Here is a 26,652-nt window from a genome sequence, read left to right on the forward strand (position 1 = left end):
TTAAAACCGGACTGCCGGATGGTAAAATTCCATGTAGTGCACAAGCGGCTTAAAGGTACCTACTTTCCTTTCAAATTTAGATTACTGCAAAAAAATACTAGGCACCTACCTATTTTCCATTCAAATTTGGATGTGTGTTTAAAAATGTATTTATTTTGTCAGAGCTAAATATGTCAATGTGATTGAAATTGCCCAGTTAGATTATTTCCAAAATTCCTGTAATTGATTATTTAAATTGTAATGGATGTCAGGGATGTTGAGAAAGTCATCGTTGTTTTGCTTTGCGTTTTTATAGTTATCAGATTGTCCCAGGCCTTATAAACTAGATCAGGTAATTATAAATTTTTTATATAATTTGTATATAATTTAGTTTACCTCCGTGGTGTAATAGTTAGCGTGATTAGCTACCGTGCTGGATGTCCTGGATTCGATTCCCAGGGGGGGGGATGATAGTCAAAATCAAATTTAAATGTATTTTGGGATTTTCAGTAAATGCTTTTAATTGTATATTGTTAGATCATGGACGTCCATACGATGCTCTCGTTCCGTCCTCGCTACCGACAGCTGGTGGAGGCTCTGTTTCCCACGGAGAATGAGGAGTCAGGAGTACGAAGACCAGAGCTGACAGCCCTCATGCTGCACGCCATGACCACAAGATGGAAAGACGTCAACTCAATCGGAAACTACCTATTGCGGCGTTCAAAGAAAGATTACTCTGATGGCCAATACTCGTTAGTAGTAATTATAAATTGTATATTTTATTATATATTTGCTGTCTATTTGAAGCATATGGAGTCTACAAACTGCTTCCTCTGTCGTCTTTCAAGTCCTTTGCATCCTACCAAGACAGGTTGTGTCCCGAAGTTCAGACGAGTACTGTATACGAATTGTCAGCAGTGGACGTCCTGAGTGGCAGGAACCTGATACCTTGTAAAAGAGGCAAGCTTGATGGCGGCTCTCGGGAGGCATACGGAGTACATGGCCTAGCTAACTATATCGCCTCTTCTTTTCACAACGACAGTTGTGACCATAAGTCCTACGCCGTATGGAGTCATTCCTCATAAAGTCAAACCATCGCATGCTTTCAAAGACAACAGCTGGAGGCGCGTTGCAGGAGCTTGGGTTAAGACCTATCCGACATCGGATCCGTGTTAGTTCATAAGGAACTCTCACGAGAGGTGTTATCATATATGATAAAAATAATGAAGGACATTGGTACCATAAGCCAAGCTAGCACAAAATACCGAACCCTCTTCTAACGGAACGGATGGCCTGTTGATGACAGTCAACAGTTCGGCTTATCCTGAGGAGTTTCACGTGGTGTTCTCCTAGTAATGAGCAAATGCTGAGAAGTTCCTGACTGGCCCACACAAGTTTATCATACCTGTTCCCAACCCAGATTAAAATAAAACATGTTTTTAGCTAGAAGAATAAAAAATCCACTAAATCATCCTTTAAACCTTTTACATAATAAGCAAGATAAATAGTAAATGCAACTCTCATCTAACAACAAAAAAAAACTTCACATGCCTAAAATTCTTTACAGACACTTATTCTCGTTGCTGAGTATGTGACTGCTCTAGGTTACTGTATGTTGCCATATCTCACAACCATAAGGAAAGAGGAGGAATACAGGCATTATACAGAGGGCATTTGATTTACACCGAGTATAAATGTGTAGCCTACTTTCAAAATCTGCCAGATCCAATTTTATACGATTTTAAAATAAATACTCTATTGGAATGCCAGATGTGGGTTTTATTATTTAAAATATTTATATCCTTGAAAACCCTGCTAAAAAATACTTGAAAACAGCGTTGTATTTCAAATTCTGCTTTATTCGTGGAACTTGCCTTCTGACCCATATCGGCCAATCAGAGAGCGGGGATAGGTCAAAAATTAAGATGACATCATTATCGGTTTGTGTCTCGTGTTTTTTTTAAATACTGAAAAATTTTCTAAAAAAATGGGAAAATTCTCTATTTTGTAATATTTTACTAAAGATAGAGAAATCTTTTAAACATAAATGTTACCCAGAGAATTTTGCCTTTTCTGTAAAATGACTTACATGGATCTGGCTGATTTTGAAAGTAGGCGACACAAATCAAATAACTATGTATTAACTAAACTTTCTGTACTGACAAAAATAGGATTTCACAGGCACCCCGAATGGTAGACAAATTTTCATTACGGCCGCCTAGTAATAATGCAACATTTGTCATAAGTCTTGTTGTAGTAAATGAGTATGTAATATGTATTTATGAGTACATTTTTGGAATAATAAAGCAGGTATTTTCTTCTACAGAAATGTGTTGATAAGTTTGGAAGTCCTTCATCATTTGATCAATTGTGCACCGAAATATTGTTTGTTTTATGGAACCTTCTACAGTTTTCTGAAACAAATTATGTGTTCTAATATTGAACCACTGAGAATGTTTGCGGCTTCTAAGGTAACAAAATCAACTTATTCTCAGGACATTCGGTAAACTATTTCTAGGCATTTTTATAATTGTTTTGACATCTCAACATAGATGATGAAGAGTATGGATGTCCATATTCTTCTTCGTGAACAAGGATTTGGACACATTCAAAATATGGGGAATTTTTAAAATTCTTCATTTTTCTGTGTAGGCTTTGTAATGAAGCCAAATTTTTTCTAGCACTTATTGAATGAATGAACTTTTAAACCAATGATTTTACGCAGTTTGTCATATTTAAATAACTGCGAAAAGATATTTTTATCTTTTGTGTGTGTATTAGCTGTTGCCTTATAAACTTATTTTTACTTTATTGCTCTTCTCAACTTGTACATCTTGCATCTTAACTGTTTATGTTTTTATTCTTACTTTAGCTCTAAATTAAGTCTGCCCATTAATCTTCTTAACTTTTGCTATATTTTATTCTTACTGTTTACTTTTAACTCATTTAACATTTCGCTCACTCCTTTCAAGAACGTGATAAATCAAAAAACTTGATTTTTCAGGAGAACGTTTTTGAAGCTTAAAAATATTGTTATATGTATGTTCAATGTATTAAAAATAATTATCAAGCCACTTATTGAACTTTTTACCATGTAAAAGATCTTTTTAGGAAAACCTATAGGTTTTTTCTCCATTTGAAAAATATTTAGTACATTTAAAAAAATAATTTAAGAACGCCTTTTCTTAAAAATGCAAAAAAAACATTTTCTGCCCTATATTGGGTAAATAATATGTTAAAAATATGCCTCTTTTGCTGGGATATAGAACATTTTCTGGGCATTCCGAAAACATATACAACTGAAAATTGACGATTTTTGATTTATGGCGTTCTTGAAAGGAGTGAGCGATTTGTGAAATTTTGTAATTGGAATGTTACAATTACCTGTTTATTTATTATTCATTCTTGTAAATGTATTTATGTTAATGTTCTGTGAAATTTCTAAATAAATAAAAAGAAATAGGTTAAAATGGATAAAAACAATAAAAAATGTATGTAAAAAGAACTCCACGAACAAGACACACAAGGTGGCTTAGTGGGTTACTGCATTTAAAAAAAAAACATGTTTACAATTGTTTTTTAAATAAATGTATGCCATTTATGTACAAAAAAAATATGTATAAGAAAGGGTAGTTGGATTCAATTGATATTAAATTATTTTATATGAGTCTTACATTATTGTGAGAGAAATATTGAGAGTAGAACAATGTGTTAACTAAAGCACCTTAGTACTCTTTTACTAATCATAATTTACGGTTGGTCGTAGAACTCTATGTATTATTTGGTATAAAAATAAGACTGATTTTTTTATCTTTCAGACATATTCAAGAAAGAGTAAATCTCTCGTTAAAACTGGTATAAAATGTAGAAAGAAGGTAATAAAGAATCCTAAACTGAAAACAATTATTGAAGAAGTAGAAGTTTGGAAATATCCTTTCCTTGTTCACTAATAATAAATACATTTCTGAAAATAGATATTACATACTGGTTTAAAACACAATTATTAAAATATATATTTTTACAAATTGATAGTGATTGGTTTTATTGTGTTCAGAAAAATATTTTATAAGTCTGCCGTGTACTGCAGTGTACCGTATAGAAATAAGTAGAGATAGGATGAGAGAGAAAAGTGTTTTTATTATTCTTCTTCTTATTCTTCATTTCTAGATCCTAAGGATCTGTTTGTGCCTCCTCTTGTAGCTCTTGGGATGTTGACTCCCAGCTGTCTTTCCACCTTTTTGGAGGTCTGCCTGGGGGTCTGCGTCCTGCAGGGATTCCTGGATACATGGAAGTCTGTCATCTGACATTCTGTTTACATGATCATTCCAATATTACCTTCGTTGTTGTCTGCACCTCACGATATCCTCCGTTTTACACACGCCCCGGATGTCGGTATTTCTTCCTCGGTCTCGCAATGTGTTTCCGGTTATGGATCGGAGAGTCTTCATGTCGGAGGTGTTTTTTATTATTATTGTAAGAAATACATGTAATATGTAAAAAGTGTGAATCAAATTGTTTTTAAAATTGAATGAAAAAAGTAAAACATTTGCTAGAAGATCAATTTGTGTAGCATCTTTCATCCATGTCCATAAAAAATATATGTGGATAATAGAACCAAAGGTAGGTCCTGGCTTCGAAATGTAAGCAACTGGACAGGAATTCTTGGAAGCCTGGAGGTATTCCTAATGGCGCAGGACGAGCAGGCCTTGAATAACATGTGTAGGGTGACAGGGCTCCTTTAGAGGAAGAAAATGAAAAGTAAAAGAAAGTATTGGGAACAGAAGTTCATATTATAACTTAAACATTCATTATGTTATTACATTTATATTGGTAACCTAACCTAACCTAATGTTATATTGAAATTCATAATTTAATAATATTTATAGCAGAACATTTTGAAGAAAAAACGAACATTTACAGTTCTTCTACATGTTTTGTGCACTCAGAAATAAATTTAAATAACTACTACTACTACCATCACGCCGTTTCTTCGCAGGGGTAGGCAGAAAGGATGGAACGTCATACACTCCTCGCCTCCTTCACATCCATACATCAAGTCATATATGCCCTCCGATTACGCAGACTTTGACACCACCAGATTTTAGGTTCTGATTGATCCGATCGTGCCAAGTCTTTTTCGGTCATCCTCGTTTTGTTTTCCCGCTCACACAAATAAATAAAATGTTCAAAAATGATTAAGGAAAACTGTCGTTCAGAAATAGGTATTTTTTGTAAATAAATGGGATAGATAAAAAATAAGATGTTTATTTTTAAATAGTGGCAACATATAGTTTCCATGTTTTGGATCTTATTTTGGCGGCAATTTCGCGTCGTTGTTAATCTTTTGACAGTTGGTTGCATGTCATTAAAATCATTTACGTCGTAATCCGTGGACTACTAGTATATAATCTTTGCCGTGGACTATTCGGTTATATCGGTTTATAATTTGTTAAAATATAGCGCAATGTGGTTAAAAAACAATGAGTTTACGCGTTAATGTCTAGATTACCAACATTTTACTTGTTAAATGCCTTAAAATATAAGCTGGTAAGTACAGAGAAATGAAATATATAACCTATAAATTTGACTTTAGTAAACATTCTAATACATTTCAAATTCGTATTTTAATTGTTTTATTAGTTAAATTAAAATAGTTCATTGTTTTTATTTACCTATTTATTAGTAAAATTGACAAGATAATAGTTCAAAGATAAAAACATTTGTTTCATGAACCGCGTAAACAAACCGGGTGTTTTTTTTTAGGTTCGACCGTTTTCCACCGTATTTGGACGAAACCAGTTGATTTTGAGACCAATAATGGCTCAAAAAAGCATTACCTCGTTCTTTTCAAAGGGGCCAGCAAAACCAATCGCCCCTAAAATTCCAGAACCAGTCACTCCGGAGAAACAGATCAAACATGAAGACGAAGACAGCTGCTCTCCGGTCAAAATTAGCGCCGTGAGTAGTGAATGTTTTTTTTTATTAAAATAAATTGTATACAAATAACAATTTTAAACATATTAAAAAAAAATTGCAGAGACCCACCAAGCCATCTTGTCGGTGGAGTTCTTTTTTAATACATTTTTTTTATTGTTTTTAACCATTCTAACCTAATATACACACAAAAAGAGAGATAAATTAAGAATATAAACATTTTACAATTTACATAGAATTAACTCTTGATCATTCACCCATTCCTTTATTTTGCCTTTGTTCCATATTTTATTTTTACCTCTAACCTCCGTCGGCAAGAAATCAAATATGTTTGGAACTATATGGTATATTGCAGTGTTGGACTCCCATATTTATTGTTAATTCTTGGGCCTATCAAACCTTTGTTACATGTTTTTAAGTTGTATTTTAGTTCAATAATGCCTCATTTCAGTCATATTTCGTATATTAAAAAAACATTTATTGATTTACAACATTTTGAGTGTGTCCAAATACTTGTTCACAAAATCTGGATTATCTCCAATTACAGGAGTTATTTTCATATTATTTTTTGACATCTCATCAAAGATGAAGAAGAATATGGAAGTCTGGGCATTTACGGGGCTTACGAAATGCCCAATCTTCGTAAGCCCCGTAAATGCCCAGACTTCCATATTCTTCTTCATCTTTAATGAGATATCAAAAAATAATATGAAAATAACTCCTGTAATTGGAGATAATCTAGATTTTGTGAACAAGTATTTGGACACACTCAAAATGTTGTAAATAAATTATCTGGTCAAATTATAAGCTTAATAATAAAAATGAAAATGGCATTTTCTGGCGTTTCTCATGTGTGTGATTATAATCCAGGATTCGGATCTCACATACTAATATAAGAGTTTCTGCTTAGTAAAAAGCTTCTTTACATCTCACCAATAGATGTCTCTAGTGAAGTTCTAGTGATTCATGAACAAGGTTTCTAAATTGGTTCATATATATAGAACTTCCAAGAATTTGAGTAGTGTGGTTGTCAATAATGGGTAGAATTGGTGAATGTTACACGTGTGTAAAGTGATCACTTAAACCAGCCTATGACGGTCGTAAACCCCGTAAATGCCCAGACTTCCATATTCTTCTTCATCTTTGATGAGATATCAAAAAATAAATTAATGATTTGATTACACCGCATCATTTTCAAACACCGTATACGGTGTGAATGCATTGAAAGTAGATTTTAAGAAATAGTGGTATTTACTAAGTAAAACATTAATTAAAAAATATATATGTATATATATAAAAAAAAAAATTTTATTACACTTGATCCCCTTATTCGTGGTTGTGTTCATTTACCTTTTTTTATTATTTCTCTTTTAGAGGGGTTCAAAGAGGCTGAGAATTGACAGCAGCGACAGCGATTCTAGTTCTCCTCCGGAAAAAAGAAGTTCTACCGATATTTTGGAAACAAAAGAAAACCTCAAAGAAGATCCTAATGTTTCACAACACTCCAAGTCCAATAGTGATAGCGATACAATCACCGAACCGTCGGTGAAAACTCCTAAAGAAAAAAGTTCAAACGGCAAAGCGAAACAGAACAAATCGTCTGAAAAAAAGAGCATCAAAAAAGAACCGAAAAACAAAAGCAAATCAGCAGAAAAGAACGCGGCGAAAAATTCAAAAATTTTAGCGTTTGTAAAACAAGAAGGATCGGAGAGTGATCAGAATGGCGACACTGAAAAGAAAAAAAAGGCTAAAGTGAGTAGTGACGAATCGGACAGTGAAAAGATGGAGGTTTCCGAGGATGTCGCCGTCAAAAGTGAAAAAGAATCCCCCGTGAATAAAGCCAAAAAATCCCCATTCTCCGGGTTCGTAGTCAAGACTGAAACCAAGGTTTCTGCAAAGTCGGGTGGTGATTTCAACCCGGCAAAATCCGGGTATCACCCGATTGACGACGCGATCTGGTCGCGGGACGAGAAGGTCCCGTACCTGGCGCTGGCGAAGACCCTGGAGGAGATTGAAAAGATATCGGCGCGCCTGAAGATCGTGGAGATATTGAGCAACTTCTTCAGGTCCGTGCTGGTACTGACGCCGTGTGACCTGTTGCCCAGCGTGTACTTGTGCCTCAACAGACTGGCGCCGGCCTACGAAAGCTTGGAATTGGGTGAGTGTGTTAGTAATTTATTATTTGCGGAATGTAATACAACTTTGAAATAATCTTGAAGTGAAGGTATAATACAGCGTTATGGAAAATAATGGCAACATTTTAAGTATCTATTTTTTGACATCTCATCAAAGATGAAGAAGAACATGGAAGTCTGGGCATTTACGGGGCTGACGACCGTCATAGGGTGATTTAACTGATCACTTTACACACGTGTAACATTCAACAATTCTACCCATTATTGACAACCACACTACTCAAATTCTTGGAAGTTCTATATATATGAACCAATTTTGAAACATTGTTCTTGAATCACTAGAACTTCACTAGAGACATCTATTGGTGAGATGAAAAGAAGCTTTTTATTGAGCAGAAACTCTTTTATTTGTATGTGAGGTCCGAATCCTGGATTATAATCACACACATGAGAAACGCCTGAAAATATCATTTTCATTTTTCATTATTTAAACGTATAATTTTGACCACATAAATTATTTACAACATTTTGATAGTGTCCAAATTCTTTTTCACAAAATCTGGATTATCTCCAATTACACGAGTTATTTTCATATTATTTTTTGACATCTCATCAAAGATGATCTTTGATGAGATGTCAAAAAATGAAAAATGAAGGTAACTCCTGTAATTGGAGATAATCCAGATTTTGCGAACAAGTATTTGGACACACTCAAAATGTTTTGAATAACTGTTATAAGAAAACTATTAGAGGTAATTCAATGGTTTTGATCTTTAAATGTGCAGAAAAAGATTATTATTATTTTTACCTTATTATATTCGATGTATGCACTATTTGTCGCTCTGCAGGTGTCTTATGTAACAATTTACACATCCATTTATGTGAAAAACCTGTGTGAGCGAATTTCTGCCGCTATCTTGACAGTTATTCCTGAAATGATTGCACGTACGCGGCAAGAAATCGACTTTGAAAATAAAATTGAGTTACAACATTTTGAGTGTGTCCAAATACTTGTTAACAAAATCTGGATTATCTCCAATTACAGGAGTTATTTTTAGTATTTGGACACACTCAAAATATTGTAAATATATTGTAAAATCAAAATATTGTAAAATCTTGTCAAATTGTAAGCTTAAATAATAAAAATGAAAATGATATTTTCAGGCGTTTCTCATGTGTGTGATTATAATCCAGGATTCGGACCTCACATACTAATAAAGGAGTTTCTGCTCAGTAAAAAGCTTATTTTCATCTCACCAATAAATGTCTCTAGTGAAGTTCTAGTGATTCAAGAACAATGTTTCAATATCGGTACATATATATAGAACTTCCGAGAATTTGAGTAGTGTGGTTGTCAATAATGGGTAGAATTGGTGAATGTTACACGTGTGTAAAGTGATCACTAAAACCAGCCTATGATGTTCGTCAGCCCCGTAAATGCCCAGACTTCCATATTCTTCTTTATCTTTGATGAGATGTCATAAAAAAAAATTTTGTTTGTTTCGATGAATGCACTATTTGTCGCTCTCCAGGTCGGCTGTCCAAACTCAAAACACAGTAAAGGACATTTTTTTCAGTCCAAAAATGCAAAAAAACCTACTTCAAAAAATCCCTTACTGTGTTTTAAGTTTGGACAGCCAAGGTGTCTTATGTAACAATTTACACATCCATTTATGTGAAAAACCTGTGTGAGCGAATTTCTGCCGCTTTCTTGACAATTACTCCTGAAATGATTGCACGTACGGCAACAAATCGACTTTGAAAATAAAATTGAGCCAGTTGGTTATAAATGGCAATTTTTGGTGCTGAATTGAAAGGAAGTTGTGCTATCGTCCCAAGGTATTGCGGAGACGACTCTGATCAAGGCCATCGCGCAGTCGACGGGGCGCACGGTGGCGCAGGTGAAGAGCGACTGTAACGCCATGGGCGACATGGGCCTCGTGGCGGAGCAGTCCAAGTCCAACCAGAGGACCATGTTCCAGCCGGCGCCGCTCAGCGTCCGAGGCGTCTTCGACAAGCTCAAGGACATCGCCCAGATGACCGGCAAGTACACATTGTCAACTCGGCTTTCCAAACTCAAAACACAGTAAGGGACATTTATTTTGTAGTACGTTTTGTTCGCATTGGACTAAGTAGACTCTACTTAGTCAAAAAATGCAAAAAAAACGTACTACAAAAAAATGTCCCTTACTGTGTTTTAAGTTTGGACAGCCGAACTGTTGTCGGGCGGGTGCTGGTCAGGTACCTTTTATAATATAATATAACGTAATATTTATTCAATATTACCATGGACTGGTACCTGAAGCGGAGGGCTGATCACCTTTCCTTCATGTGTTAACGATCAAGATAACACTGTGTTTATATGATGCAGTGCCCCATGCACCATTGGGGTGCCGATAAGGGTTTTATTTATTATTATGATTAGATATAATCCAGATTTGTGAACAAGTAAATATATACTTATAATTAAAATGTAATTTTGTTTTAAAATCACTATATGTTTGCTTTTATTAAATTGTTAATTTTTCCATTCATAGGTCACGCTTCCATGTCTAAAAAAGTAGACAAAATCCAGTCCATGTTTGTAGCCTGCCGGGAGTCGGAAACCAGATTTCTTATACGGTAATTATTAACCTCCGCCTCCGTAGTGTAATGGTCAGCACGCTCGGCTACCGTTCTCGAGGTCCCGGGTTCGATTCCCAGGGGGGGGGTCAAATAAATATAAGTGATTTTTCCACTCTAATATTTATTCTATATTACCCTGGACTGGTACCTGAAGCGGAGGGCTGATCACCTTTCCTTCGTGTGTTAATGATCAAGATAACACTGCGTTTGTATGATGCAGTGCCCTATGCACCAGTGGGGTGCGGATAAGGGTTTGAATGAAAAAAATGAAAATTATTAACTAATTACCTTACCATCATACCACTTCGCCGCAGGGGTAGGCAGAGGGAACAAAATGCCACATTGATCTGCATTTGCAAACAATCTTCGCCTCTTCCACGTTTGTGCATCTTCTTACACATACCGCTGATCATTCCGACTCCTGATCTGACCGCGCCCAAATATTTGAATTTCTAGCAACAAAGCCCATGTTTTATACGGTATAAATAAAAGCATTTATTCTTGAAAATATGAGGTAATATATAACACTACTCATTTTTAATATTATTATGACTGTAACTCGCTTTTCTTTTTTTTTTATTTCGTTCTTACAAAATTGATAAACTAATAATAATAATAAAACCCTTATCCGCACCCCGATGGTGCATAGGGCACTGTGTCTTATAAACGCAGTGTTATCATGATCGGGATAGGTCAAAAATTAAGATGACGTCATTATCCGTCTGTGTCTCTTGTTTATTTTTAAAATACTGAATAAATTTTAAAAAAAATGGGAAAATTCTGTATTTTGTAATATTTTATCTAATAATAAATAATAAACCCTTATCCGCACCCAATGGTGCATAGGGCACTGCGTCATATAAACGCAGTGTTATCTTGATCGTTTAAACATGAAGGAGAGGTGATCAGCCCTCCGCTTCAGGTACCAGTCCATGGTAATATTGAATAAATATTACAGTGAAAAAATTACTTATATTTATTTTTACCCCCCTTGGGAATCGAACCCGGGACCTCCAGAACGGTAGCCGAGCGTGCTGACCATTACACTACGGAGGCGGACATTGACAAAATTGATAAACTAAGATACAGATAACCTATGAATATCCCGAGCGTTATGTAAAATAATTTGTTTTCTGTCCTCAAAGTGTTAACTTGTTTCCTTAGATTACTAGTCGTAACGTTTGCTTGTTTATCCAGATCTCTCGCTGGCAAGCTGAGGGTGGGACTGGCGGAGCAGTCGGTGCTGCAGGCCATCGCACAGGCCTGCACCACCACGCCTCCGCTGCCGACACAGGGGGACAAATGGCCGCCGGAGACCCTGAACGCCTCCAAGGGACAAACAGCTGAACAGTTCAAGGTTGGAATTTAACTATTTAGTCAGGTGACATAACTCTTTCTCTGCGGTTATAGCATATAGGTAATTTGCTGATCATGCCTGTCATGTATACATGCTGTAACACATTTCGGACTTGTGTTTTTTAACAATTCCTTAAAATGATTCCTTCTTTCCCGACTTTGAGTAGAGGCCGGCGCAGGAGGTAAAATAGACCGAGGCACCATAATAGTGTTAATATATCATTTGTGATGTATTTTTCTGATTCACCTTTGCCTATCCCTGCTATCCTATCCGCAACATGCCTTGAAAATATGGGCTATGCGGATTATTCCTTTTAAAAAAAAATATTAAAATTATGAAAAAATACCTTACGTTCTGAGTCAGACTTTCACTGAGGAAATATTCAACAATTTCAACAACCCTTATGCATTCAAAAATAACTCACACAAACCAAGGGACAACACCTCCCAGCTAAACGGTTCATAAATCACCCATTACACTAACAAAACATTCATAGGGTCAATGTTAAACAAAAATCCATTATGAAAATAATTTTTACCGTAGAACGGGGCTACTTGAACTTTGATGTGTTACTTGAGCCCAGTACAAAAAAAAAATCTGTATTTGGTCTACAACAATGAATGTATCGACATGATTCATTGTTTACCTGATAGGTGACACTTATTGTCACGAATACTTCGATCGATACCACAATCTAAATATTTTTTTTGTACTGGGCTCAAGTAACACATCAAAGTTCAAGTAGCCCCGTTCTACGGTACCTGTTAAAATAAATTAAATAAGAGAAAAATTAAAAAATAACATGAATATTACCATTAAAAATAACATATTTTCTCCTTGCAGGCATTGGTAGATGACCAGGCCTTGATCTTGAAGACTACATACTGCTCGTGCCCCAACTATGACATGATCATCCCTGTAATCCTGCAGCACGGGATAGCAGCTCTTCCGGACCACTGCCAGCTGACTCCGGGAATCCCCCTCAAGCCCATGTTGGCCCACCCCACCAAAGGCATTCACGAAGTCCTGCAAAGGTAGAGAAATTAGTACAGTAGAATCGGGATATCGCCCACTCCTTTCAAGAACGTCATAAATCAAAAACTTGATTTCTCAGGAGAACGTTTTTAAAGTTTAAAAATATAATACAAAGTATTAAAAATAAATATCAAGCCACTTATTGAACTTTTTACTGTGCAACAGATCTTTTTAGGTAAAACCTGAAGGTTTTTTCTCCATTTCAAAAATATTAAGTATATTTAAAAAAGAATTAATCAATTCCTTTTATTCAAAATGCAAAAACAACATTTTCTTACGTGTAGCGGATAAATATTAAGTTAAAAATATGCCTCTTTTGCTGGGATATAGCACATTTTCCGAGCATTTCAAAAACATGCACAACTGAAAATTGTCGATTTTTGATTTATGACGTTCTTGAAAGGAGTGAGCGATATAACAAATTGCGATTCAGCAAAAAATGACGTATATCGAAAAAAAACTAAATTGATTCATATTTATTGTAACTGCAGACAGTTGGTAGAATTCCATATTGAATTGTTGGGTAATATATCCAAAATAAAACAAGGTTTTTGTTGGATTGAATTCTACATTTATTTATGTATATCTTAATACATGACATGTTTCGTCTTCTTAGGACATTATCAAACACTCAGAGTGTTTGATAATGTCCTAAGAAGACGAAACGCGTCACGTATTAAGATATACATAAATAAATGTAGAATTCAATCCAACAAAAACCTTGTTTTATTTTGGATATATTACCCAACACTTAAATTTATTCCCTAAAACTAATTTTTCATACAAAAATGCATTTATATAACGAAATACCGTTAACCTTTTAACCGCATTAACTTTGTTCCTGAAAGACGCCCGTGCGCGGCTGTATTTCGCCGTTTTTAAAATTATTACTTTTATCATGTATGTACTAGTTTTCCGAAATCATCAATTCAAGACCATGAATTCCTTTTCATATTCTTTCTTCACTCATTCGATTCACACGTCCAAACCATCTCAACACGCCTTTCTTGATTTCATCGATAATGCTTATCTCAGCCTTGCATTCTTTCCTTATATATCCATTCAAACATCTCTCATATAACTTTTTGCTGCACTTTCGTCTGAGAGAGTGCATTTTGAATGCATTCAGTCTTATGCCAAATTATTAACTTTTAAATGATTTTAATTAAATTTCTCTTATTTTCATTAAACTCTTTGAACAAAAAATTAAATTACCTGATTATTTTTTATGAAAAAAATTCACTAAAATACAGCCATGTATTTATTTTTTTATTTTTCAAAACATATTACATACATAAGTCATATATATATAAATATTCCCGATGAGTAATTTCTATTTCTCATTTTGGGACATGGGATTAAGGTTAACAAGACTGGAACACAAATAATAAAGTTACAAAAAAGATTTTTTCTAAATAACCAAAACTATTACATGGCAAAAAATAAAAACAATAAACAGGTATAATAAATAGGCATAAGAAGCATATTTAAAAGAAATAAAAGAGAAAAACATAAGGTAAGAAGCATATTTAAAATTAAAAAATTAGAAAATATAAAAAATGAGAAAATATGACAAATCGCTCACACCTTTCAAGAACGTCATAAATCAAAAATTGTCAATTTTCAGTTGTGCACGTTTTCAAAATACCCAGAAAATATACTTTATCCCAACGAAAGCGGCATATTTTTACCTTAATATTTACCCGCTACAGGGCAGAAAGTGTTGTTTTTGCATTTTGAAGAAAAGGTATTGTTTAATTATTTTTTTTATTATTCTAAATATTTTTCAAATGGAGAAAAAACATTCAGGTTTTACCTAAAAAGATCTGTTGCTTAGTGAAAAGTTCAATAAGTGGCTGGATATTTATTTATAATACATTTCATTATATTTTTAAACTTTAAAATCGAACTCCTGAAAAATCAAGTTTTTTGATATATGACGTTGTTGAAAGGAGTGAGCGAAATGAGAAAATATTAAAAAACATAAGGTAAAAACAAAATAAGAAAATATAAAAATATATTTCCAAAACAAAAACCTGTGAAAATGGAATATACCGGAACGATCTTGTTCCGTTCTAGGTAGGTTTCTGTATTTAAAAATTAAATTCAGCTGACATGTCCGGAAATATATTCGGATGAATGACATCACTAGAAGTAGATTCTACTTAGTACAGGAATGCAAAAAAAAACGTACTACTAAAGACATATCCCTTACTGTATTTTAAGTTTGGACAGCCGTACTGTTTGCATGCCAAATATGTTATCATGTTCTTCTCTTTTCAGATTTGACAATGTGGAATTCACCTGTGAGTGGAAGTACGATGGGGAGCGCGCGCAGATCCACGTGCCCTCAGTGGAAGACGGGCACGCCGCCAACATTGCCCGCGCGTCCATTTACAGCCGCAACCAGGAGAACAACACGTCCAAGTACCCCGACGTGCTGGGAAGGTTAGCGCTCACACTGAAGGAGTCGGTGCGCAGCTGCGTGCTGGACTGCGAGGCCGTGGCCTGGGACAAAGAGAAGAAGCAGATACTGCCTTTCCAGGTATTTAATGCTCAATTTTGATGAGATTTTTTTTTCAAAACGGAAGCAAAGCAACTCTTATGTATGGAAGTGAAGCGTGGAATGATGAAAGTATTGTTGGGTAATATATCCAAAATTAAACTAGGTTTATTTGGTTGAATTCTACATTTATTTATGTACAGTGAAACCTCTATCTATCGTTCCTCGAATAATTGTTTTCCCACATGTATCGTTTATTTCTTCTATCCCGAATAAATTTCATACTAAACAAAATTGCATCTATCGTTTCTCTATCACCATTTACCGCATTTATCGTTCGAATTAAGCTGCATATTTGATACATTTTTTCTGTTTTTTTACATCATTTCCAATTTTCTTACATTCAACGGCAACGTATGGGAAAAAAAAAATTTTGATCAAAAAACTTTAGTATTTTTTCAAATTCTATTCTGGTTTGTATCTTTACTTGGTCGTATCTACTTGCGTATTGACCTCTTAATCCCGCATTCATAGTTTATTTTAATAGGTCCCTTTAAAAACGATAGATAGAGGTTTCACTGTATATGTTAATACGTGACGCGTTTCGTCTTCTTAGAACATTATCAAACACACAATTTTTTTATATTTTCTCCTGTACATATTAAAATATACATAAATAAATGTAGAATTCAACCAAATAAACCTTGTTTAATTTTGGATATATTACCCAACAATTCAATACTGATCAAGGCTGATCACCTTGCCTTTGTGTATTTAAGGATCGAGATAACACTGTTTCTATATGATTCAGTGCCCTATGCACCATTGGTGCAGATAAGGGTAAGAAGAAGAATGTATAGAAGTCTTCTTTTTGTAGATCCTAGGGATCTGTTTGTGCCTCTGCCTGTTGCTCTTGGGATGTTGACTCCCAGCTGTCTTTCCACCTTTTCGGAGGTCTGCCTGGGGGTCTGCGTCCTTCAGGGTTCCCTGAGAGGGCGATACGTGGAAGTCTGTCTTCTGACATTCTGTTTATAAATTCCTTCCAGTATCGCCTTCAGTGTCGTCCCCACCTCACGATATCCTCCGTCTTACGCATGCTCCGGATGTCGGTATTTCTTACTCGGTCTCGCAATGTGTTTCTGGTTATGGATCGGAGAGTCTGCATCTCGGAGGGTTCCAAGTCGAGATTTTGTTCTGGAAGTATCTGCTCTTGCCTCAATCCCATAAGTGGCTATCGGTCGAACACATGTTTTGTATATTTTCATTTTACTTTCTAATCTCATGTGTTTGTTCCTCCACACCGAGTTTCTGAGGCATCCGGATATAACTGCAGCCTTATTAATTTGTTTCTGGGTCTCACCGTAGAGGTCACAGTGGAAGTCTGTCTTCCGACATTCTGATGTGAAGAAGTGAATATTTGTTTCTAGGTGCTTTCCACTCGCAAGAAGAAGGACGCGAGTGAGGCGGACATCAAGGTGGAAGTGTGCCTGTTCATGTTTGACCTGCTGTACTTCAACGGGGAGTCGCTGGTCAAGAAACCCTTCGAGGAGAGGAGGAAACTTCTCCGAGAAAACTTTAACCATGTTGAAGGTAGGATTGCCAGCATCTTCCATTTATGTATTTTATTTTATTTTTTTTTTTTTAATTGGAAAAGCAACAGAATATTTCGACAAAAATAACATAATATGATAAAATACAAAAAAATAACAATTGCAATTATAGGTTTCCACCTAAGAAAACTAAAAATAAAACAATTTAAATAAACTGTCATAAAAGTATATATAGAACATATATCGCTCACTCCTTTCAAGAACATCATCAATCGAAAATCGTCAATTTACAGATGTGCATGTTTTCGGAATGCCCAGAAAATGTACCTACTACATCCCAGCAAAAGCGGCATTTTTTAAACTTAATATTTACCCGCTACAGGGCAGAAAGTGTTGTTTTTGCATTTTGAAGAAAAGGTATGATTTAATTATTTTTTTAAATATACCAAATATTTTTCAAATGGAGAAAAAATCTTCAGGTTTTACCTAAAAAGATCTGTTGCACAGTAAAAAGTTCAAAAAGTGGCTCGATATTTATTTTTAATACATTGTTTTATATTTTTAAACTTTAAAAACGTTTTCCGGAAAAATCAAGTTTTTTTATTTATGACGTTCTTGAAAGGAGTGAGCGATATAGAACATTTCTTTATCAACTGGTCAAACAGAAATCAACAATTTTTCTTTTAAACGCATTAAAAGAAACATTATTGATAACTATTTCATTAAGCATTTTATTCCACATATCGCAGGCTCGATTTAAAAATAAATTTTGGTAGGACTTGGTGTGCATTTTGGAGATTTTAAATAAGTTATTGTTTCTGGTCTTAGCTTTTTTTTTTTTTTAGATGGGAATTGCATTTATTATTTACCTTGCTTATTATGTACAAGGTTTATAGATCATTTAGTGGATTTTTGTTTCTTCTAGCTAATTAAATATGTTTTTATTTGAATCTGTGTTGGGAACAGGAGGGATAATCTAGTGTGGGTCAAATAGGAACTTCTCAGCATTTGCTCATTGCTGGGAGGAAACCACGTAAAACTCCTCAGGAGAAGGCGGACTGTTGACTGTCATCAGCAGATCTTCCGTTCCACTAGAAGAGGGTTCGGTATTTTGTGTCCTACTTTGGTTTATGTTAGGTTGGTCTGTGCTCCCGGGACTCTAAAATTGATGAGTGATAAAATCTCTGGGCAATCTACATAATTATAAAAAAAATTTATACAGAAAAATAAGGTCAGCACATTTTATACAATAATGATTTTATGAATTTACCCTAGCTCGTAATACGCAGGAACAATTCCTGCGTGTTACGAGCTTGGGTAAATTCATAAAATCATTATTAATCAGTATTAAATGTTAAATCAACACTGATTTTTTGAGTCTACTAAGCCAGGGGTTCCCAATCTTTTTCAGCCCGCGGCGCACTTTAGTTTAGTATTTTGTCACTGCGCCCTACTTTAGTAAGCTATTTGGAAAAGACAATGTGACTATATATGTGTATACATATATTTTTATTATTAAACCATATCCGCTCCCTAGGTGGAGCGTATGGAGTCCACAAACTGTCTCCAGGCTTTTCTGTCGGCTGCCAGCTCCCTTGCATCCTCCCAAGTCAGATCCGCGTCCCGAAGTTCCGACGAGAACTGCCGACGAATTGTCAGCAGTGGTCGTCCTGGGCGGCGCGAACCTGATGCCTTGTAAAAGAGGCAAGCTTGATTAAGGCTCTCAGCAGGCATGCGGAGTACATGGCCAAGCCAACTGAATCGCCTGCCAAGATTTGCTGTACCCTACGCCTTATCTCTTCATTCCTCACAAAGTCAAACCACTGCACGCCTAAAATTCTCCGCAAACACCTATTCTCACATATATTATAGTCGAAAGAAATAGGTAGGTATCTACAATAATAGAGTTGGGTAGAAAGATGCTAGCTCTCACAAAAGAAATTGTTGCTTTATAGGTACCCGAGAATATTTGTGGTTTCGGATAATGATAGAGGATCGACTCACGGCGCCCCTCTTTACTTACTACGGCGCACCAGGGCGCTGCGGCGCACACTTTGGGAACCCCTGTACTAAGTCGTATTTTCTTGTTAAAAAAACACATACAAATAAATTTTGTGGCGATTGTTTCACCTAGTTATGGAAAATTTACGGTGTTTGAAAATGATGCGGAATGCATCGAAACACGTGTCACAGTAGATTTTAAGAAATAGTGGTACAATTTACTAAGTAAAACATTAATTGAAAATGGAAAACACAACTTAGTATACTCAACACAACTATTTCTCTTTTTTCAAACCAGTGGAAATGACTGATATGAAACACTCTCCTTATCATTCATCGTTCACTTTGTGTAATACCACTTTACACAAGTGAACGATGAATGATAAGGAGTGTTATATTACCAAACCACAAAGTTAACAATGCTTTAATTGTTAAATCAAACACACATTTTTTTTAGTCTACTAAGCTGACAACCTAATAATGATAATACCCTTATCCATACCCCAATGGTGCATAGGGCACTGCGTCATATAAACGCAGTGTTATCTTGATCGTTTACACATGAAGGAAAGGTGATCAGCCCTCCGCTTCAGGTACCAGTCCAGGGTAATATTGAATAAATATTAGAGTGAAAAAATCACTTATATTTATTTGACCCCCCCTAGGAATCGAACCCGGGACCTCCAGAACGGTAGCCGAGCGTGCTGACCATTACACTACAGAAGCGGACAATGATATAACAATTTAACAATTAGTATATAAATTAAAATGGAGTTCTACAAATTAAACGCCAAATCAATAAATGCTTTTAATATACAAAATATGACTGGAATGAGGCATTATTGAATTCAAATACAACTTAAAAACATTTGCCACCTGTAACGTTCCCTCCGATAACGCGGTACCTATCTCAATGCTATGGGGGGGGGGTTCACCGTACATTGCTTTGTTCAGGGCAGTGGCACATGGCCAACAGCCTGGACTGCAGCAGCACGGAGAGCATCCAGGAGTTCCTGGAGGAGAGCGTGCGCGGCAACTGCGAGGGGCTGATGGTGAAGACCCTCAACGGGAAGGACGCCACCTACGAGATCGCCAAGAGGTCCAGGAACTGGCTCAAGGTACCAACGATGGCTTTCTAACCAGCCCAACACTCTGCGACTCAAGAAACAATGTTGGATTGTTTCGCAATTTCTGGGACTTTACTCGGGACCCAATTTACCATAATTTTTTTTTATGTCGTCATGTACACAATTCTTCTTTTTCCAACCCTTATTCGCACCCAATGGTGCATAGGGCACTGCAGCATATAAACGCAGTGATATCTTGATCGTTAACACACGAAGGAAAGGTGATCACTCCTTCACCTGCACTTCAGGGACCATTCTAGGGTAATACTAAATAAATATTATTCTTCTTCAAACTCTTATCCGCACCCGGTGGTGCATAGGGCACTGCATCATATAAACGCAGTGTTATCTTGATCCTTAACTCATGAAGGAAAGGTGGTCACTACTGCACTTCAGGGACTAGTCCGGGGTAATATTGAATAAATATTAGACTGAAAAAATCACTTGGAATCAATGGGAATCGAACCCGGGAACTCCATAATGGTAGCTGAGCGTGCTGACCATTACACTACAGAGGCGGACAAATTTTTGCTATTGCTGACATTTAATATGGATGTTGTGATGTACTTTTGTCCAGTTGAAGAAGGACTATCTGGAGGGCGTCGGGGACACCATCGACGCCGTCGTGCTGGGCGGCTACCTCGGGCGGGGCAAGCGCGCGGGCGGCTACGGGGGCTACCTGCTGGGCTGCTGGGAGCCCCACGCGGAGCAGTTCCAGTCGCTGTGCAAGATCGGCACGGGCTTCAGCGACCAGGACCTCAGCCGGCACTCCGAGGCGCTGCGGGAACTGCGCATCGAGGCACCCAAGGGCTACTACAGGTGGGAGACTCCTGATGACTAATGAGTTTTATTTTATTTATTTTTTATATATTTTATATTGATATCCTCATTCAAAACGTTGAGTTGTATAAAGGGTGGAGACTGACCGAAGCATTTGGTCGTAACGTAATACGTTACGATGCGAGCATTCAGGCAGTCAGTACAGCGAGCCGAGCGCTCCATCCATAGTTTCGGGTGCTTGCTGATGCTCACCGCGAGCGATGTTACGACGTTATGTTACGACGAAATGCTCCGGTCAGTCTCCACCTTAAAATACATATCACTGAAAGGGCAAGATTAAAAACTCATTTTCAAATGGTTTTTGGAATACATATTGCTCACTCCTTTCAACAACGTCATAAATAAAAAAAAATTGTAAATTTTCAGTTGTGCGTGTTTTCGGAATGCCCAGAAAATGTACTATATCCCAGCAAAAGCGGCATATTTTTAACTTAATATTTACCCGCTACAGGGCAAAAGTGATGTTTTTACATTTTGAAAAAAAAATGTATTGTTTAATAATTTTTTTAAATATGCTAAATATTTTTCAAAAGGAGAAAAAACATTCAGGTTTTACCTAAAAAAATCAGTTCCACAGCTAAAAGTGGCAATAAGTGGCTTGATTTTTAATACATTTTATTATATTTTTAAACTTTAAAAATGATCTCCTGAAAAATCAAGTTTTTTGACATATGACATTGTTGAAAGGAATGGGCGATATCACTGTTGCATGTGATAATTTTTATCAAGGTAAAGGGAAAGTTTAAACATAACAATTATGCAACTTGGTAATGAAACCTATTTGTTTGTATCAGATATGATCCGTCACTGGAGCCAGACCACTGGTTCGACGCCGTGCAGGTGTGGGAGGTCAAGTGCGCCGACCTCTCGCTCTCCCCCATCCACCGCGCTGCCCTGGGCATTGTGGACGCGGAGAAGGGAATCTCCCTGCGCTTTCCCAGGTAACTACCCGTCCATACTGAGAATGCCATCATTATGCAATAATACCCAAACCGGCGAGAACTCACACGTGAAAACAAGTGTTAATAATAATGGTAGTAAATTTTAAACAAGTAGATGGTTTCCTATATCTGGAATGTATGTTTTCTAAGAATGGAAAGATTGATAAAAACACAGAAAAGAGAGTGAATGTTGCACTGAAATCAGTTTGTTGTTTTTTGTTTCAAAATTGGTTCATTTATAAAGAACTTCCAAGAATGTGAGTAGTGTGGTTGTTAATGATGGGTAAAATTGGTGAATGTTACACGTGTGCAAAGTGATCACTTAAACCAGCCTATGACGGTCATCAGCCCCGTAAATGCCCAGACTTCCATATTCTTCTTCATCTTCGATAAGATGTCAAAAAATAATATGAAAATGACTCATGTAATTGGAGATAATCCAGATTTTGTGAACAAGTATTTAGACACACTCAAAATGTTGTGAAATCAGTTACAGCAAATGAAAAGATGGAAAGCTAAACTAGCAGTACACGAAGGAGTCCTGGTTTCAACTCTGATGATGTATGGAATTGAAGCAGAAGAAGAATGAAAGTAGACAAATGCAGTCAGAATGTGACTTTTCTGTGCGGGAAACCATGTTTTATAGGTGTTCAAATGGTGATGTAAGGAAAGAATCTGAGGCTGAGGTAGGCATTATCGATAAAATTAAGAAAGGTGTGTTGAGATGGTTAGGGTATGTGAATCTACAGTAAGACTGATATTGAATATTTTATAAATCCGCAAATGAGCAGAAAAGCTTTTGGTTCTTTCTCAAAAACTTTTCTGTTATATCGTGCAAGGCAAAAATTTGATCCGTACATCCTCTCCCATTCATAAATCCACTCTGAACATCCCACACTTTATCCTTAGTTATGGTTCTTACCCTTTCTATGAGGATTCGTCCATACATTTTACCAACAGCACTCAATAGACTGATTGCTCTATAGTTCCCACATTCCTTCCTAGATCCTTTCCCCTTGTAGAGAGGCATTATAACTGCCCTTCTCCAATCCACCGGAGTATAACTCTCCTCTAGACACCAGTTAAAGATATTATCTTTTGACATCTCATCAAAGATGAAGAAAAATATGGAAGTCTGGGTATTTACGGGGCTGACGACCGTCAAAGCCTGGTTTAATTGATCACTTTACACACATGTAACGTTCACCAAATCTACCCATTATTGACAACCACACTATTCAAATTCTTAGAAGTTCTATATATCGCTCACTCCTTTCAAGAATGTCATAAATCAATAAACTTGATTTTTCAGTAGAACGTTTTTAAAGTTTAAAAATATAATACAATGTATTAAAAATAAATATCAAGCCACTTATTGAACTTTTTACTGTGCAACAAAATTTTTAGGTACAATCTGAAGGTTTTTTCTCCATTTGAAAAATATTTAGTACATTTAAAAAAATAATTAAACAATACCTTTTCTTTAAAATGCAAAAACAACACTTTGTGCCCTGTAGTGGGTAAATATTAAGTTAAAAATATGCCTCTTTTGCTGGGATATAGTATATTTTCTGGGCATTCGGAAAACATGCACAACTGAAAATTGACGATTTTTGATTTATGACGTTCTTGAAAGGAGTGAGCGACATGTGTAACATTCACCAATTCTACCCATTATTGACAACCACACTATTCAAATTCTTAGAAGTTCTATATATATGAACCAATTTCGAAACGTTGTTCTTGAATCATTAGAACTTCACTAGAGACGGTGACTAGAGTTGGTAAGATGAAAAGAAGCTTTTTATTGAGCAGAAACTGTTTTATTAGTATATAAAAAATAATATGAAAATAACTCCTGTAATTGGATATAATTCAGATTTTGTGAACAAGTATTTGGAAAATGTTGTAAACCAGTCAAAGAGCTTATGTAACCATGTGAGAACTATTTTGCCACCATTCTTGATGTATTCTGCAGCAAAATTATCAAATCCTAACTAACTAACTAACTAACCATCACGCCGCTTCCCCGCAGGGGTGGGCAGAGAGAATCGAACGCCACACCACTCTGTCCTTGCAAACATTCTTTGCCTCTTCTACATTCATGCATCTCCTCATACATACCCGACAATTATTACGACTCCTGACCCGACCGCTTTCAAGTATTTGACATACCTGATTGTGCCAAGTTTTCCTCGGTCGTCCTCTGCTTCTTTTTCCAACTACATTCGCCTAGTAAATTTGTTTAACCGTTCTTTCTTCACTCATACGCTCCACATGTCCAAACCATCTCAACACACCTTTCTTAATTTTATCGATAATGCTTATCTCAGCCTTACATTCTTTCCTTATTCCATCATTCGAACATCTATCAAACATCGTTTTGCCACACATTCGTCTGAGGGATCGCATTTCGACTGCATTCAGTCTACTTTCATCCTTCTTTTGCCAACTCCATGCTTCGCTTCCATACATAAGGGTTGGAACCAGAACTCCATTGTGTACTGCCAGTTTAGCTTCCGCTGATAGATTTTTATTTGCTAAAACTGATTTTAGTGCACCATTCACTCTGTTCCCAGCATTCACTCTCCTTTCTATGTCTTTATCAATCTTTCCATCCCTAGAAAACATACTACCCAAATATATGAAATCATCTACCTGTTCCAGAATCTCCCCATTTACCAATATTTCACACTCAGATCTACATTCATCTCTTTCAAAAACCATGATTTTGGATTTGCTAACATTCATCAATAATATCGAATCCTACTTTAACTTAATTAATATTAATCAGTCTTGAAAAAGAAGCGGTCACCTTGGAAACCTGTAGACATTATAATTTCTTTTTCTAACCCTTATCCGCACCCTATGGTGATAGGGCACTGCATCGTAGTGGCGCAGTTTTATCTTGATCGTTAATTGCATGAAGGCAAGGTGATCAACCCTACGCTTCTTGTACCAGTCCAGGGTGATTTTAAATAAATATGAGAGTGAAAATCGGCCATATTTATTTTGACCCCCCTGGGAATCGAACCCGGGACCTCCAGCACGGTAGCCAAACGCGCTGACCACTGCGCCTACGGAGGTGGACAAAAACAATTAAGTTATAATAAAATATTTACAGTGATCTTAAAACAATGTTACATTATAATTTATTGCTTCAAATATAAATTTAAATTGAATATTTTCATTCAATTGGTATTTTCTGGCGTTTCTCAAGTGTGTGATTGAAATCCAGGATTTGGACCTCACATACTAATATAAGAGTTTCAGCTTAATAAAAAGCTTCTTTACATCTCACCAATAGATGTCTCTAGTGAAGTTCTAGTGATTCAAGAACAAGGTTTCTAAATTGGTTCATATATATAGAACTTCCAAGAATTTGAGTAGTGTGGTTGTCAATAATGGGTAGAATTGGTGAATGTTACACGTGTGTAAAGTGATCACTTAAACCAGCCTATGACGGTCGTCAGCCTTGTAAATGCCCAGACTTCCATATTCTTCTTCATCTTTGATGAGATGTCAAAAAATAATATGAATCCTACTTTAACTTAATTAATATTAATCAGTCTTGAAAAAGAAGCGGTTAGCTTGGAAACCGGTAGACATTATAATTTCTTTTTCTAACCCTTATCCGCACCCAATGGTGCATAGGGCACTGCATATTTAAATTGAATGTTTTCTTTTAGATTCATCAGAGTCCGTGAAGATAAGACCGCGGAAGAGGCAACGTCAGCCCAACAGATAGCCGACATGTACTGCAACCAGGATCAAGTCAAAAATCAAGCGCAGAATGTCAACAAAAACTTTGAAGAGGATTTCTATTAACTACGAAATTCACAGCTCTTCACATACATATTTTTTTAAACCTTTATCCGCATCCAATGGTGCATAGGGCACTGCATTGTAGTGACGCAGTGTTATCTTGATTGTTGATTGCATGAAGGCAATGTGATCAGCCGTGCGCTTCTTCTACCAGTCCAGGTTGATATTATATAAATGTAAGAGCCAAAAACGCTCATATTTATTTTGAACCCTTGGGAATCGAACCCGAGACCTCCAGAACGGTAGCCGAGCGTGCTGACCATCACACTACGGAGGCGGACAGGACAATGGTTATTTATATTATACATTAGTTATTATGAGTTTTTTTTGTTTTGTAATTTAGCAAAATTGAATGTGTGTTTTTGAATGAATTTAATTTTAATTGTAAATAAAAATGATTTGATTCTTGGGGTAGTGTTTTATTTAATTCTTTATAACAATGTTTGAGGGCTATAAAAAGAGGATGTGGCTACAGTTTAAAGAACTCATCAGTGGAGGTGTACCACATTCACAATACGGCTGTCCAAATTTAAAACACAGTAAGGGACATTTTTTTTGTAGCAGGTTTTTTTTGCATTTATGGACTAAGTAGACTCTACTTAGTCCAAAAAAGCAAAAAAAAACGTACTACAAAAAAAATGTCCCTTACTGTGTTTTAAATTTGGACAGCCGAATAGTGTTGCCCTTACTTAAAAACTTCCCAATTTAATTTTTTTATTTTTAAAATACAGAAATATTTGTGTTTTTATTATGTATTAACACAAATACTTCAATTTCATACTATTTCTGTGAATCTAAGC

General features: G+C 36.1%; 2 protein-coding genes across 2 annotated transcripts; both read left to right on the top strand.

Moving 5' to 3' along the window:
• The first annotated feature begins 131 nt into the window (after nucleotides 1–131).
• LOC148306093 (uncharacterized) lies at nucleotides 132–4,010 on the top strand. The gene is made up of 4 exons (XM_088265603.1): nucleotides 132–331; nucleotides 517–731; nucleotides 2,306–2,450; nucleotides 3,798–4,010. The coding sequence occupies exons 2-4, from the start codon at nucleotides 520–522 to the stop codon at nucleotides 3,927–3,929; spliced, it is 489 nt and encodes a 162-aa protein (XP_088121729.1). The 5' UTR covers nucleotides 132–331; nucleotides 517–519; the 3' UTR covers nucleotides 3,930–4,010.
• Nucleotides 4,011–5,253: 1,243 nt separating this feature from the next.
• Nucleotides 5,254–26,260, top strand: DNAlig1 (DNA ligase 1). Its single transcript, XM_088265602.1, has 13 exons — nucleotides 5,254–5,526; nucleotides 5,743–5,937; nucleotides 7,288–8,071; nucleotides 9,888–10,091; nucleotides 10,586–10,670; nucleotides 11,871–12,030; nucleotides 12,874–13,064; nucleotides 15,349–15,610; nucleotides 16,996–17,158; nucleotides 20,074–20,237; nucleotides 20,824–21,065; nucleotides 21,881–22,027; nucleotides 25,717–26,260. Exons 1-13 carry the CDS (start codon nucleotides 5,476–5,478, stop codon nucleotides 25,853–25,855), a joined length of 2,787 nt encoding a protein of 928 aa, XP_088121728.1. The 5' UTR covers nucleotides 5,254–5,475; the 3' UTR covers nucleotides 25,856–26,260.
• Nucleotides 26,261–26,652: the final 392 nt, after the last annotated feature.

The sequence above is a fragment of the Brachycentrus maculatus genome, unplaced genomic scaffold, assembly GCF_059751285.1.
Source record: "Brachycentrus maculatus isolate JH-2025_06_01 unplaced genomic scaffold, ASM5975128v1 h1tg000253l, whole genome shotgun sequence".
NCBI lineage: Eukaryota > Metazoa > Arthropoda > Insecta > Trichoptera > Brachycentridae > Brachycentrus > Brachycentrus maculatus.